Here is a 15,231-nt window from a genome sequence, read left to right as displayed (position 1 = left end):
ATGTGGAGAGGAGGCCCTTGTTAGCATGCTCTGACTAATCTTAGTCTAGGAAAGTAACATGGCAACAGGTAATGCCTAAGCAGGAAAGTTGGCAGCTACAGCATCACTCATAACTTACCTTTGAACCACACACTCAGTTCCACAATTTTCTACGGGCTACATAGGTCATCATTACCTCATTGCTGGGGGAGACCACACAAGGGAATAAGAACCAAAGATTATCAGGTCCCTCCTAATAATGTGCTGACCAGCACAATGGGTTTATTTTGATGTGAGAACCAATATATTACGTGGAAGGCTTTGAGTAAAGAACTTCGCTTTCCCTTAAAACAGAGTAAAATGAAATTCAGAAACAATACTTACAAAATCAGGCTGCGCCATCAGTACCTCCAAAGGAGTTGGAATGGCAGGTTTGGCAATATGCAGATAATAGTAAGATCCAGGAAGAATACCTCCTAGAGGAAAGAACAAGTTTTGTGCATGTGAGAAAAATTGTTATTTTTTTTAAGGTCTTGAGAATACTTGAGAATAGATGGTCATTTCTGAAACACAAAGATTCACCTTGGTCCTCGCCACCCTACTTCTTCTGGGGCTGGAGCCCCAATAGATCTCCCTCTTATTCCAGAATAGATTACAACTCAGGTTTTTTTCTGGGTCCCTGCTACCTGCCTTTTTTTTTTAAGTAAGTTTTTTATTGTGAAAATACTGTACAGAGGGATTACAATTACATGAGCAAGGTAATGAGTACATTTCTTATCAAGCATTGTAGCCTCCTCCTTTGTTTCCCCCCTACTATCCCTTCCCTCCCATCTCCACGACTACATTCCCCACCCTCTCCCCCACACCCCGTGCCTAACTTGTAAAGTTCGTTTTCAACATAGCATCTTGTACATCTCATTGTTGCAGTGGGTCCACCTGCATCCCTATTTAAACGATTTGTTTTTTCCCTTCCGCTCCCCAAATTATACCCACATTAAGTACAGTGAGATAAATTGTTAATGAGGTAGGGAAAAGAGTTCATATTTTCACTACAGGACAGAAATGCCTACAATGTGTACATGTCCCAGACTTTCTCACCACAGTACAGCAAGAGCAAGGGATAACCTGAAGTGGTTGAACTTTGTTTGCAAATCACTGTAATGTAACATCACCACCAATGTTCTGTCACACAGTCACCAGTGCTCTAAGATGTACTTCCCTAAGCCCACAGCTCCACACACACTAGCCTGTACCTGCCAATTGCATCAAGACCTTCAAAAGCCTTTAAGGACTGCAATAGTTTTGCCATTCCATATTGTTTCTCCAAATATAGCCAAAATATTTTTTTTAACTCCTGCTTTATAAGGAAACTTCTTTGTTTAGTGCTTTGGAAAACTTGAGCCTGGTCAAGCTCAGACATCTAACGTCACTCCTTTCTTGCTTGCCTGAGGTCTCCACCCTTACTCAGGTGTTAGCCACAGCGTGAAACAGAAAAGGATCTCCTTGAGGTGACCTTGTTAGGTAGTGGCAGACAAGGGCTGGAAGGTGGGGCTGTTCTCTTTAGATTAATGCATACCTACCGGATTAGAATCTACAGACGTGTACAGGAGTCTGTACAGTTTTAGGTTCATGAACTTCTTAGAAGTGATCATACACATTTATAAATGTTTTCTTTTTTTCTTTTATTTTGGCAGCCCTAATGAGGCTGCTTGCTAACTAGGCTCTCTTCCACTAGAACCACACCCTGGCCCGTTTTGCTTTGATAATTTTTCAGATACAGTCTCATATTTATGTCTAGGACTGGCCCGGACCATGATCTTCCTATTTATTCCCACATAGTTGGCATGAGAGGGTTACACCCAGCTTATTTTTCTCTGGGCTTTTGTTTTTGTAAAGGTGATGTACAGAGGGGTTACAGTTACAGTAAGGTAATGAGTACATTTCTTTTTGAACAGTGTTATCCCCTCTCTATTTTCTCCCACTTCCCTCTGCCTGTCTTAGACCTATCACCAGCCTTCCAATTTCTGCTTCCTGAGTAGCTAAGATACAGGTGTAAGCCACTGCACCCATCCCAAAGATACCATCTTAAACGTGTCTCTCACCACCACATTAAGACATGAACAAATACTGAAATCATCTCCTTAGAAATCAACAAATCTTAGGGAGTGAAAGTGGATTCTTTTAGAGGCATAGTGGTTGAGCTTCTCTGAGAGAGCAGGCTAAGATCAGAGCTGTCTGGAACGGTTTTCTGTTGTCCAAACTTATGGGAAGAATGGAAATTTTGGAGAAGATGTTATGGCAGATCACCCTCACCAGCTCTAGGCAAGTTACTGATCATTTCCTAGTTTGTAAAATGGGTATTATCAGTTTGGAGGTGCTTTATAATAAATGTTTTAAATGCAAAGTGCTATAAAGTAATAGTACCAGGTTTGTAATAAATACTTCAGAAATGAGATGGACCCCTCCTTTATCTCCATGGCAACCCACTGAGAGGTAGAAGGTTTTTTTTTTTATTGTAAAGATACTATACAGAGGGTTACAGTTACATGAGTGAGGTAATGAATACACTTCCTCTTGAACATTGTTAGGTAGAAGGTTCTTAACCAAGCCTAAGACAAACACTGGGAGCTGCTAATCTGTGGCTTCATCAAAGGAAGGAAGGAGGGCTGTTCACACACCTTGGATCTTGGCGCCCTTGTACATGGGGATGAGTCGGTCTAGATCAGCTGGTGGCTCAGTCACAGGTTCAAGAGTTGGGTCAAAAAGATTGAGCATAGCTGCTGCCAGCTGGAATCCAATTTCTTTGGAACTGAAGTTGCTGTGAGTCCAGTCATTTGCATAATATCTGTTAGAGAATTTGGTGAGGGATCCAGCAGCTCTAATGGCTATGTCATTGGTGTGGAAGTTGGTATCAATCACTAGCCGGCCATCATACACGAGACATGCATCGTTGAAGGCTTTAAATGTGTCATAATCCACGTTCTTCTCATAGAAACTGAAGAATATCTACAATGTGAATGATCACATCATAACTCAGTTATTAGTCGTGATTTCACATTCTGGGGTATTTTATATTTGGATCATAAAATAATCTATCAAAAGTTTGAGGAGCTAGGAAGGTGGCTCAGTGGTAGAGTGCTTGCCTTGCATGCCTGAGGCCCTGGGTTCAATTCCTCAGCACCACATAAACAGAAAAAGTCAGAAGTGGCATTGTGGCTCAAGTGGTAGAGCACAAGCCTTGAGCTGAAGAGCTGAGGGACAGTGCCCAGGCCCAGAGTTCAGGACACAGGACTGGCAAAAAAAAAAGGAAAAAAAAAGTTTGTCATAATATGTGTTTGTGGAGTGTGTGTGTCTGTGTGTGTGAGAGAAAGAATGAGGGAGGGAGAGATGGAAAGAGCAGGAGGAAGTGAAAAAGAGAGAGAAAGAATGAATATTTTTGGTATAAAAAAACAAGCCAGACGGTGGTTCCCATCTGTAATCCCAGCTACTCAGGAGGTGGAGGTCTGAGCATCATGGTTCGAAATTGGCCCAGGCAGAAAAGTCTCTGTGAGACTCTTATTACCCATTAGCCACTCAACCACCACAAGCCGATCTGTGGCTCAATTGGGAGAGCGCTAGCCTTGAGCAAAAAATCTCAGGGACAGCACCCGGCCCTGAGTTCAAGCCCCACAACCAACAAAAATCAACCTAAGATCACTTAGTCTCATACTTTTGTAACCACTCCATTTAAACATACAGTGAAGAGAAGGATGTTGACCAGTGGAATATCTGCCACAGGAATAAACACTCTTTCCCTGTAAGAAGCTTATATCTGAGGCCCTAACCCTCACTTCCAATCTATTACATTTCTAACAGCCTGAGCTTAGCTTCCTTCTATTTTCTTTTCCCTCATGTCTCATATATAAGTCTTTCCAGGTTTCTTGTCGAGGTTGTCTCACTCAAGTCTTAAATCTTCAGATTGCTTCATCTCTCGATTTTTTTTAAACCCAGCAATCTTGTCCCTGAAGGATACTCTAGAGAGGATGAGCCATAGGCCTCCCTAGCTGCAAAGTCTGTTCCTGTCTTACTCTTTTAGTCCTGGTATAGAAGGCAGTAGCATATCCAGCAACTACAGGAACTGTATCTTCTGAGTCTCTGTCTTTTTCTCTCCCTACACACACTTGCCTATTCTCCCACTTCTGCTTCTCCATTTACAGCAAAATGCATTTTGACCTACACAAAAATATAGAATGCTATTTGACTTAGATTAACATTATGTATAAGCCCCTGTGTCATCAACCTCTTGAATCCTTGACAAATTTCAAGAGTTCCTTTTAGCATCCTCACAAAAGTTCTACTTATCAGTTTTCTTTCTCTATCTATACCTACTTTTAATTTTGCTAAATGGCACATTCAACAGAGATACTTGATAGATTGTTAGCTTTAAAGGTGATTAGTCTTAGAGTAGTATTTACTTATAATGTTGTAGTATAGGCATTCACACTTTTTTTTAATGTCTTAGGGTTTCATAATAGGGATTCATAGTGTAACAGACTGAAAATTATAAAGGGAAATCACAAATTGATTTGATGAACTTCATTCATTCAAATTCAGAAGACAAGCACTTTTTTGCCAGGCATGGTGTAGGGTTCCAAGAATATCTTCAAGAAATAAATCATGAAACTGACAATTTAACTGGAGAGATGGATACCAATAAAAAGGAAGACATACTCTTTTTTTTGGGGGGGGGGACAGTCGTGGGGCTTGGACTCTGGGCCTGGGCGCTGTCCCTCACCTCTTCAGCTCAAAGCTAGTGCTCTACCACTTGAGCCACAATTCCACTTCTGACTTTTTCTGCTTATGTGGTGCTGAGGAATCGAAACCAGAGCCTCAGGCATGCAAGGCAAGCACTCTACCACTGAGCCACCTTCCCAGCCTAAGACATACTCTTTGAGAACCAGTGTTAAGTGGAGTATAGCTTGGATAGACGCTTAGCACACACATGGCACTGATACAGGGCAAGAGTAGTAAGGCCTTGATATATACATAAAACATTAATTCCAAGAGAATTGTGTTTCTAGTATGGTAGCATAATCCCCTGAGACTAAACTTCCCACCAATAACAACTACAAACTCTGACCAAAATAGGAAAACAGCTACTTGAAGATTCTGGTTAGTGTTTAACAGCAGGTAGGTTGTATAGGACAGTAAAATCTTGGAGCAATGATTAGCATAGGGCTAATTTTGCCTATTTGGGGAGTTTTTACAAGAAGGTAAGTTCTAGGCATTTTATGTTCTAATAGAAGAGAAAAAGTCAGTGAACTCTGAAGTTATATCAACAGAAGTTGTCCAGTTTGAAGAACAAAGAGAAAAGTATTCAAGCAAACAGAGCCTAAAGCCCCAAAGAAAATGATTAAAAACTAACAGAATTGAAGACCCAAAGAAAAGGAAAGAAGAATGGGGTAAGAAAAAATGGCCAAGAATTTTTATTAAATTTAGTGAGAGTCATAAATTTATAGGTTCAAGAAGCTCAACTGAACTACAACATAAAAATTTAAAACATAATAAACAAGGAATCTACATAGTATCAAATGGCCAAAAAAATAATAAACAGCATATCTTGAAAACATGAGTAGTAAATATACTAAATACAAGGGAACAATGCTTCAATAGCTACAGGGTTTTTTTTTAATCAAAATGTGTGATGTCAGAGCATGATGAAAAACATATTCAGGAAAAAATGCCCTATAAGCCTGAGATTCAATATACAGTGAGAATATCATTCAAGAGCCAATAAAATATATTCAGATAGAGGAAAACTAGAGAATTTGTTAACAGATTTACAATACCCACAGTGCAATAGGAAGTTGTACACTCTGATGGGAGATTTGTATTTTGAAAACAAAGAGCAAGAAATGAAAAAAGGCTCTATAACGCACATATTTATTATGTGTACATTTATGTGTATAAATGTATATGTATATAGCGTGTCTGTTTAAAACAAAACCTACAACATTGCCATGGCTATTTTTCAATGTGTGTAGATGTAACATATATGGTGAGTGTAACTAAATGCACATGATACTGGAAGAAGGGCCTGTATTATAGGTCTTTTACATTTTATGTGAAATATGTAATATCGAGATTACTGAATGGTAAAGACTGATGAAGTATATTGCAATCCATGACACAATCACTAAAGAATAAAGTTTAAAAGGCATTTGAAATAGAATACCAAAGATACTCCAAAAATTCCAAAAGAAGGAAGTGGTGCTGTGGCTCAAAGTAGTAGAGGGCTTAGCCTTGATCAAAAGAGCTGAGGGACAGTGCCTAGGCCATAAGTTCAGAGCCCATGACCAGCCAAAAAAAATTAAAAAAAAAATTCCAAAGAAAGCAGATACATGATTCTCAGATTTCAGTCCCCTGAATAGATGAGCCACCAGCACCTGGCTTAGAACACACTCTTTTAGATCCAAACATACTTGCTTGGATATACAATAAATCATAATAAATCTTAAGGTATGAATAGTTATAAAGAATATATTCTCTGATCTCAATAGCATTAAGTTAGAAGTCAATGAACATAAATTCATGTAGAAAACTCAAATATCTGGAAATTAAACAACACATGATTTAAGGGTTGAAGAAGAACCACAAAGGAGAGGAGGAAATGTTTTTATCTAAATGACAATAAAAATTAAATATATTAAAATTTATGAGAAGGCAGCTAAAACAAAGAAAGCTTATAGTTTAAATGAATACATAAATCAATGCCCTACAGCTCTACCTTAAAAACTAGGAAAGAGAAGAAACAAGGTAAATTCAAAGCAAGCAGCATGAAGAAAATAATTATTAAGAGCAGAAATCAATGGAAGAGAAAAGTGACTGATTATAGAGAAAAGGAGCCAACTTTACCTGGAAGTAAAGTTGGTTTCTTTGAAAAAAAAATCAATAAAATTGACAAACCTCTATTTAGACTGAGATGAAGAGAGACAGACAGAACAACTAAATGCAATTCAACAAAACCAGAAAAAATGAGGTTATTACAACTGCCCCAAGACATGTAAGTACAGTAGATAATAAAATAATGATATATGAACAAATTAATGCTAGCATTTTGACCAACTTAAAATAAATGGATAAATGTCTTGAACAAAATTAATATAAGTATAAAATCCAAATAGCCTAATATCCAGTAAAGCAATTGAATCTGTTACCCAAAACTTGCTCATGAAATAAACTTCAGGTTGAAACCCCACCCTGAGTTTCTTTTCAGGGTCCTTCATGTAAATGAAGGACTGAAAGTTGCGAAGTATGTCTAGTCCTTATTGGTCTACATCAGATAGATCTTCCTGCAGCCTCACTGGTCAGCTTTGATTCTCAGGGTCAGGGAGGTTCTCAGGAGCTGACCCTGGCGGATCTGTGTGAGTAGGACTGTTGTTTAATTTAATTTTTTTGTAAAGATGCTGTACAGGGGGGTTACAGTTCTCTGAGGAAGGTAATAAGTACAATTCTTGTCCAACATTGTTACCCCCTCCTTTGTTTTTCTCCTACTATCCTTTCCCTCTGTTGTGTTTTTTATTGCTATTGTTGCTGTTTTTGTTAGTTATGGGACTTGAACTCAGGGCTTGGGCACTGTCCCTGTCTTTTGTGCTCAAGGCTAGTGCTCTACTACTTTGAGCCACTGCTCCACTTCCAGTTTGGGGCTAATTAATTGGAGACTCTCATAGACATTTCTGCTCAGGATGGCTTCAAACTGTGATCCTCAGATCTCAGCCTCCAGAGTAGGTAGGATTACAGGCATGAGCCACCAGTACCTGGTAGCGTACTGTTTTTAACTCAGGCTGCATGTGAACCCAGATCCGCTCAGATCTTTTATTAGGATTTGTTGTGATTTTTTTCATAGATAAGTTCCCTTATCTATGATAAGGGAACTTATAGATAAGCTCCCTTAACAGGGAGCTGTTGCCTGCCTTGCTTTTGGTCAGAGTTGCATCTCTCATGTACCTCCAGTACGTAGTCTGAGAAGCAAACAAATAAACCAACAAAACCCTGACTGTTATTTCTCTGGGTTCCATCTTATTTCTGCCACCCCTGGACCCCAGATCTTAGTTCTGGTAGCATCCCTCTTCGTGGGAGTGTCAAGCATTTTCAGAGTACTACCATTTACTGAGAACTTGCCCTGTCCTGGGCACAATGCCTGAAATCCATGGTCATCTTGTAGGCTGTTCTTTACGGCACTCATTTATTTATCCATTCCACAAATACTTAAATAACACCAAGTTGGGCCTTAGGTTCTGTATTAGAAATATAGTTATCAAAAAACAGAAGTCATGTTATTTTGAAAGTGTTGTATTTCTGCTTGTGTATCATGACACTTATTTACTAAAGATGGGAAGGATCAAAATGTCTATCCAAAGATTCTCCCCATAATAGGAATCCTGGAAGACTGCCAAGTTTAGCCCAGGAACCTCAGGAGGTGAACACCCCCTCCCCCGCCCCCATCTTCATTTTTTAAAAATAAGTAGAGGCCTAAGGAAACCTTCCCAAATCACCACTGAACACAGGTTCTCTAGGATTCCCTTTTTACCTGTTTTCCCTACTTAGATTAAAATCAGAATTGTGGCAAAAGCATCTTGCAAATACATTCAAGTTCATTTATTTACAAGGAATACAACTTCTAGGTACACCTTTTCTTGCCATAGCAGCCTGGGCTAGATGTTGATGTCTGCTGTCAGATAGCTTCTCTCACTGTCCCTTGTCCTGCTTTGCATCACAAGGAATGACCTCTGCAGACAACATATCCTGACCTCCATCACTCTACAATTTCTCATCCTTCTTTGGCCAGCAGTTGGTACTTGTGGAAAATTAATAATACGGAGGGGCCCCTTTGCAGAACCTGATCATTTTATCCCTCTTTGGGGTGGTCCCAGATGTCAGGGAGGTCTGATTCCCTCCCTCTTTAATATGTGATGGATGTGCTGACTTAACTGTAGCAAAGAATGAGGCAGACGTGATGCCACATTATTATGAGCCCAGATCATAAACAGAGGTGCATCCCTCCACTTCTCTTTCTTTCCTTTTGCTTATTCTTAGAACCAAGACATCGTGCTCTGAAGAGGACCAGTCACACTAAGGGACCATTTGTAAGTGTTTTGATGAAAATGATACTTGAAGCTGATTCTGCAGAAATAGCCAGACGAGTTAGTGAACATGCCTTTTAGATGATTCCAGCCCTATCTTTGGTCTGACTTCAACTACATAAAAGCTATTCATTGAGAAACGCCCCGTTGGGACCAGTCAAACCACCAGACCAGGAGAAATAATAATAATAATTACTATTATTATCATTACATGTTTATTCCATTTTACTTGTTATATGATAATTGTTATTAATTATTATTAATAATCTATTGTTTTATGCCACTAAGTTTGTAGTAGCTTGTTATTGAGCAAGAGGTAACCTGAACAGTCAGAAGAAAATCTGTATCTTTGAAAGCACTGCTCACAATATTTCAATCTTTCCAGTCCCTGGAAGGGGACTGCTCTCCCCAGATGCACTTACAGAACACGGAAGGCTGAAAGGTTTGGTGTAGGTGGTGAAGTAGACAGTGTGGATGAAGTCTGAGAGTGGGTCCGTCTCCCACTGAGCCAGCAGCGCGTCCTTGTGAGTGATGGCGCCAGCCTCCTGGAGTGCTTCCGCCACGGCTTCTTCCACTGTGCAGTTGTTAAGGCAAGTGGTGACTGATTTCGGTGGGGGATGTACAAGATGGATGGAGGAGCCCCTCACGCCAATGTGTAAGAGTGCTTCCACAGTGGTGTAAGTATCGAGTGTGTTCCCGTAGACAATGACATTCCCTGGAAAAGGAGGCAAAATACTAAGATATACGGTTTTTTTTTTTAAACCAACTTATTAGTCAAATGCTAATAATGTGGAATTGCTCCCTGTAACCTTTTCATTTTTCAGCTGCTGGAAGCCAGCGGTGTTACCTAGCAACCTCGACCAAGATAATTTAGTAAAGAATCGGCACAAAACATCCCACAAAGTAGTCAAGTACTTCTGATGCAGAAGTAGGACATTCATTTATGTTCCTATAATTTGAAAGTTGAAATTATACCGAAGGAAACAGTCTAGAATAAAACCTTTTATCTTGTTTTTGTTCTCTATTTGTTATACTTCTTAAGGAAACAAAATCACCAAAGTTTGCAATACATACAAGTTCTTCTTAAGAGATGAAGAGACAATGGTTAAAAAATATTCAGGCACAAGATGCTACTGATATTTTAATATTTAAATGCTGAGTTGGGTTGACTAGAAAAAAATTTCTATTTTTTTTAACTAAAGGATATAGAATTTTGCTTTTCAACAGGTAATTCTTACCATGATTCAAATTCTGAGTTTTAGAATTTAATGTATCATAAAATGTATCAAGTGAAAGCACAAGGCCCCGAGTTCAAGCCCTAGGACTCTCTCTCTCTCTCTCCCTCTCACACACACATACACGCACACACACACATGTCAAGAGCTAGCCAGAGGGATTCGAGGATGTGTTATTTTCATTAGAAAATATAAAATAATATTGAAACGATTTCCCTTATGCAAGAGCATTTTGATAGCAACAATCTATATTGTTTATTTACATTTTTCAAAATTATCATGGAATTACAAATACTAGCTCATCAGTTTTAAGATCAATCACACCATAAGATGCAGGAAGTATATACATTGTGCTGTTTGTGACATTGAATTAACCATTTTACCTTTTCACAAAGAAACACTTTCTGGGTTTCCACAGAATGTTTATCCACTGCATCTCTACTTTTTATGGGTTTATAAAAGGGTATGAAAAGTAATTCTACGAGGCAAAATGAATGACAAGTGCATTCATTCAGTTTGCCTAAGTGAATGATGCAAAATTTGATTTCAATACGAATAGGTGAGATGGGCAGATGCTGGTGGCTCACACCTGTGATCTTACTACTCAGGAGGCTGAGATCTAAAAATCTTGTTTTGAAGCCAACCCCAGGGCATAAAAGTCCATGAGATTCTTATAACTAATTAAGCAGCAAAAAGCTAGAAGTGCAACTTTGAGCAGAAAAGCTAAACCCTGAGTTCAAGCCCCTGTACCCACACCATATTAAGAAAAAAAGAAAAGAAAAGAGGTTTGTCTTGTTTGTTAGGAAAAGCAATCTAGGATTACATTCGGATGGCTTCTCTGAGGGCAACTATGGCTCCTCCAGATTCTCTGCTATGGAATGCCAAGAGTTCATTGAGCATAGAGGGGTGGCATCTTTCCTGCTTGCCTTCACCGGAGGCTCAGATTTTATGGCTTGTTTGTTCCCTATCCAGATGATGTAAGACAGTATGCCTCTGTGAATACTATTTTTTTTGGCTGGAAGAGCCAGCACTTTGCTTAAATTATTGAGGCTCCCACCTGCTGCAAAACATGAATCTTGGCTGCCTGGCACAACAAAGAATCACCCTGCCAGGAGAGGCAAAGCTTGAACCTAAAACTGGCAAAGGTTTAAGGTCTTCTGTCCTTTCAAAATCTGCATGCCAAAACAGTATTCCTTTTCAGTTGAGCAAATTGAAGTGCACAGGCCCCACATGCCCAGAGTCTGGTGTTTTTCCAGTCTCCTCCATGCTAGCAGTTAACAACGGCACTGTAAGATGGGCCTTTTCCCAGCAGGCTGGAGGAAGGTGAGCAGCACAGCATGCTGGGGTGCGGAAGGCTGTGCTATCTAACAAAGGCTCCCTTCACACTATAAGCAGCTGGATGTAATATATGTTGTAAAACCTCTAACTTGTAAGCAAAGGTTTACTAATGGTAGTCTAACTTCTAATCAGTTTTGGTTATAGTAGGGGTTAGCTTTCCATGGCTGTGGCAAAATACTTGAGAAAAATCAACATACAATGAAGAAGTATTTGTTTCAGAGACTTCAGTCTATGGTCACTTGGTTTAGTCACAGGCCTCTGGGCCTGTGGCAGAACCAGGCCATCACGTGACCATAGAAGCCAGGTTAGCTCATGATAGCCAGGAAGCAGAGCAATGGGAAGAGCTAGGAGTAACCATATCCCTTCAAGGACACACCCCCAATGAACTAACCCTCCTAAGGGTTCTACCACACCACTGGCGTGTATCAAGCCCTTAGTATATGGGTTGTTTGTTGGGGGAACATTTAAGATCCAAACCACAATAGCCATTTAGTTTGAAACAGAATTCTCTAAGAAAACCTTCCATCTTTGGTTATCATATCAATAATCTATTTGCCACAATAATACTTCATAAGAAATCAATGTTCAACACTGATGTGGGCTGAGTAACATCTGTGGCTGGCTGATGTTAGCTGGCCTAACTCCTCATGGTGGTTGGGTTAGGGTCTACATTAATGTGTTCTCTGTGTTCTTTGGACTGACAACTACCTGCAGCATGTTCTATTTATGGCAAAATGCAGGCACATGGAAGGGTAAGCTCAATTGCTTAGGCAGATTTCAAATCTCTGCTTATTCCACATCTACTAGTAGTCTATGGAGCACAGCCACACCCACCACCAAGGCAGGAAAGGTACACTGCCCATATGTGTGTGTGTGTGTGTGTGTGTGTGTGTGAATATTTGCCAAAGAGTAGTTCAAGCCATTGGTCATGTATTAAATAACTATTTATGTAGTTTCATTTAAATATTTTCATTTAAACATGCTTTATCATTTATATAGTTCTTGGTACTCATGAAATTTACTAGAGCCATTCTAAATAAATCAGAACATGTCACAGGTCACACCACATCCCTCCACAAATAAGTCATGACAGCAGCCTGAGTTAATGGAGTCTAGTCCTCATTGCTGTTCAGTTGCTTGCCATTTATTTATCTGTACATGGGTTTGAATTCGGGACTTTGTACTTGCTAGGCAGGATCTCTACCACTGAGCTATACTACCAGCTCTTTCAAGTAGTGGTTAATTTGAGATAGGGCCTCACTTTTTGCCTGGTCCATGCCTGCATTGAGATCCACCTGTTTTACACTTTCTGTCATGGCTGGGATGACAGGGGCATGTCACCATACACAGCTTTTAAAAAAATCATATTTTAACTATTTTTTTTATTTTTGTGGTACCAAGGAATTGAACCCATGGCCTCATGCTTGTTAGGCACGCACTCTACCACGAAGCCATATTCCCAGCCAATGAACAGCTTCTTTTTGCTCCAAGTTGACCAGGAACTGAGATCCTCCTGACCTCAGCCTCCCAAGTAGCTAGAATTACAAGTGGGAGTCACCAATGCCCAGCTTGCTTGCCTTTTCAATGTCTTCTCTGTGGGGGATTATTCCTTCAATTATCTTCCTGAATCAGTCTCACTTTTACTCTGTTGCTTCAGAGATAGCTGGTATTGCCAGCCTGCATCTCCACACCTGGTCCCCATAAATAAAAATTGCATATTCTGACAGCAAAAATATGAGCATAGCAAAATTTGTAGAATAAGCCTCCCAGAAAAAAAAATTAGCAATGATTCTGATTATTCATTTTTGGGAAATCCATCTAGTTATAAAAATATGATTATTTATATCGGTTAGTAATTATCCAAGCATGGATTGTGCTTTCTGAAACTCCTTTCTCCCCTCATCCTGCCAGCAGCAATGCCTGGACTGTGGCAGACAGTTCAGCCTTGCCTTTGGCAAGATTGGAGTAGGGCTTGTCTCCTCCAACTCATGTTTAGGAGGTGTTGGGAGGTGTGGCTTGGTGGGAGGTGCTCCTGGGTCATGGGTGTGAAGTTTTCCTGAGTTAATGCCTTTCTCATGGGAATGAGTGGCCATGTTAGGCATCCAGCACTTTGCTGTCTTCTACACTCATCCTCTTATCTTTCTACTTTCTGCCATGATTAACGCAGCATGAAGTCCTCACCAGATACAGCCAACTATTCTTGGGTTTCCCGACGCCAGGACTGTGAGTCAAAATAGACTTTTCTTTAGATATTATCCTGCCTCAGGACTGAGACACTTGCTCAGCACTCACCATGGCCTATTGATGCCTTGACTTTGTTGTGAGAAGCCTCTCCACTGTGTTGGTCCTGAGCCCTGTGCAGTCCCTGACCTACTCTGGAGGTAACAGAATGTTTGCAGATTGGGTACATGGGGGAATATTGGAAGGTCACTAGCTTGCTGAACCTAAGACTGTCCTTTTGCTTGCTGGACCATACTTTGGTGTCCTGTGAAGACTTGGCACAAAATGGCCTCACTGTGGCCAGAGTTTCCCATACACATTTCAGCCTGGCATTTGCTATGAAGCTGGCACTACAGGAAATAGCCTATCACCAGATGGGTTATAAACTGGAAACATGTTCTCCTTAACCACAGTAGAGCTGTTGCTCAAAAGAAAAACCTACATAATCCCAAATGTAACCAAAGCTGTGTGTACTAACATCAAAATTTAAGTATAAAATGACACTTCTCCCAGAATGGTGACATTTAATCTCAGGGAAACAAAAAAAATCGCATCTTCAATGTAGTATTTAAGGAAAGGTAGATGCCAAATGGATAGAAAGACAGGTGGGTGAAGGTACAGATGCATATTTCTGGGAGACTTTTAGAGGTTGGGGAGGATTGTGGCACTGATTTCCTTTCAGATGTCCATTTGATTTCAGATCACAGCACTTTCTTACATTCTATAGAATAGGGTAATCAGCTAAGTAACTATCCTGCCACCATGGTTAGGCCGGCTTTTGGTTGTTATCATAACAGAAAGGAAATGGGAGGGCAGATAAGAGAGAGAGAGAGAGAGAGAGAGAGAGAGAGAGAGAGAGAGAGAGAGAGAGAGAGAGAGAGAGAGAGAGAGCGGGGAGAGTATGTACAGGAAAACCCTTCGAGAAACAGATTTTCTTCAATGCAATAGGACAGTGCCCTGGCTGTGTGCCAGCCAGGGTGTGGTGCAGGGCTCTGCTGGTGCCCTGGCTCTGTGCAGGGATGAGGCGGTCCCAGGCTACATTGGGCTGCGATGGACGTTCTTTTCCAGCGAGCTTTTTAGTAAGCTGTTCAGTTAGAGATGAATTTAAGTAACACATTTCTATCAAGGAGGTAGCTTACAGAGTCCTCGAGGTGGCAGCTGACAGCCCTTTGCCAAGACTTTCTTCACAGGTTACCCACAGGCAGTTTTGCCTCCTGTATTCCTATGTGAGGAAACTAGAATGTGGAACTCAGGGTTCCCCCTGGGGTCAGTTCTCTGCTAAGGATCTCTTCACTGTCTTCTTTCCAGCTCTGCTTATTGAACAGATAAGAAACAAC

The 15,231-nt window shown here is 40.4% G+C and overlaps 1 protein-coding gene across 1 annotated transcript in view; it reads right to left on the bottom strand.

The window, feature by feature from the left end:
* Nucleotides 1-15,231, bottom strand: part of Cfap61 (cilia and flagella associated protein 61) — a 237,419-nt gene that overhangs the window by 55,935 nt on the left and 166,253 nt on the right. The window contains exons 21-23 of the mRNA XM_042666424.1: nucleotides 9,524-9,816; nucleotides 2,658-2,985; nucleotides 364-455 (exon numbers count right to left, since the gene is read on the bottom strand). Coding sequence (XP_042522358.1) covers nucleotides 364-455; nucleotides 2,658-2,985; nucleotides 9,524-9,816 — 713 coding nt within the window. The remainder of the gene's footprint in view (nucleotides 1-363; nucleotides 456-2,657; nucleotides 2,986-9,523; nucleotides 9,817-15,231) is intronic.

Source organism: Dipodomys spectabilis, unplaced genomic scaffold, assembly GCF_019054845.1.
Source record: "Dipodomys spectabilis isolate Male_0828 unplaced genomic scaffold, ASM1905484v1 ptg000365l, whole genome shotgun sequence".
In the NCBI taxonomy this organism is placed as follows: domain Eukaryota; kingdom Metazoa; phylum Chordata; class Mammalia; order Rodentia; family Heteromyidae; genus Dipodomys; species Dipodomys spectabilis.
Note: the sequence above shows the minus strand (reverse complement) of the source record. Positions and strands in the feature narration are given on the sequence as shown.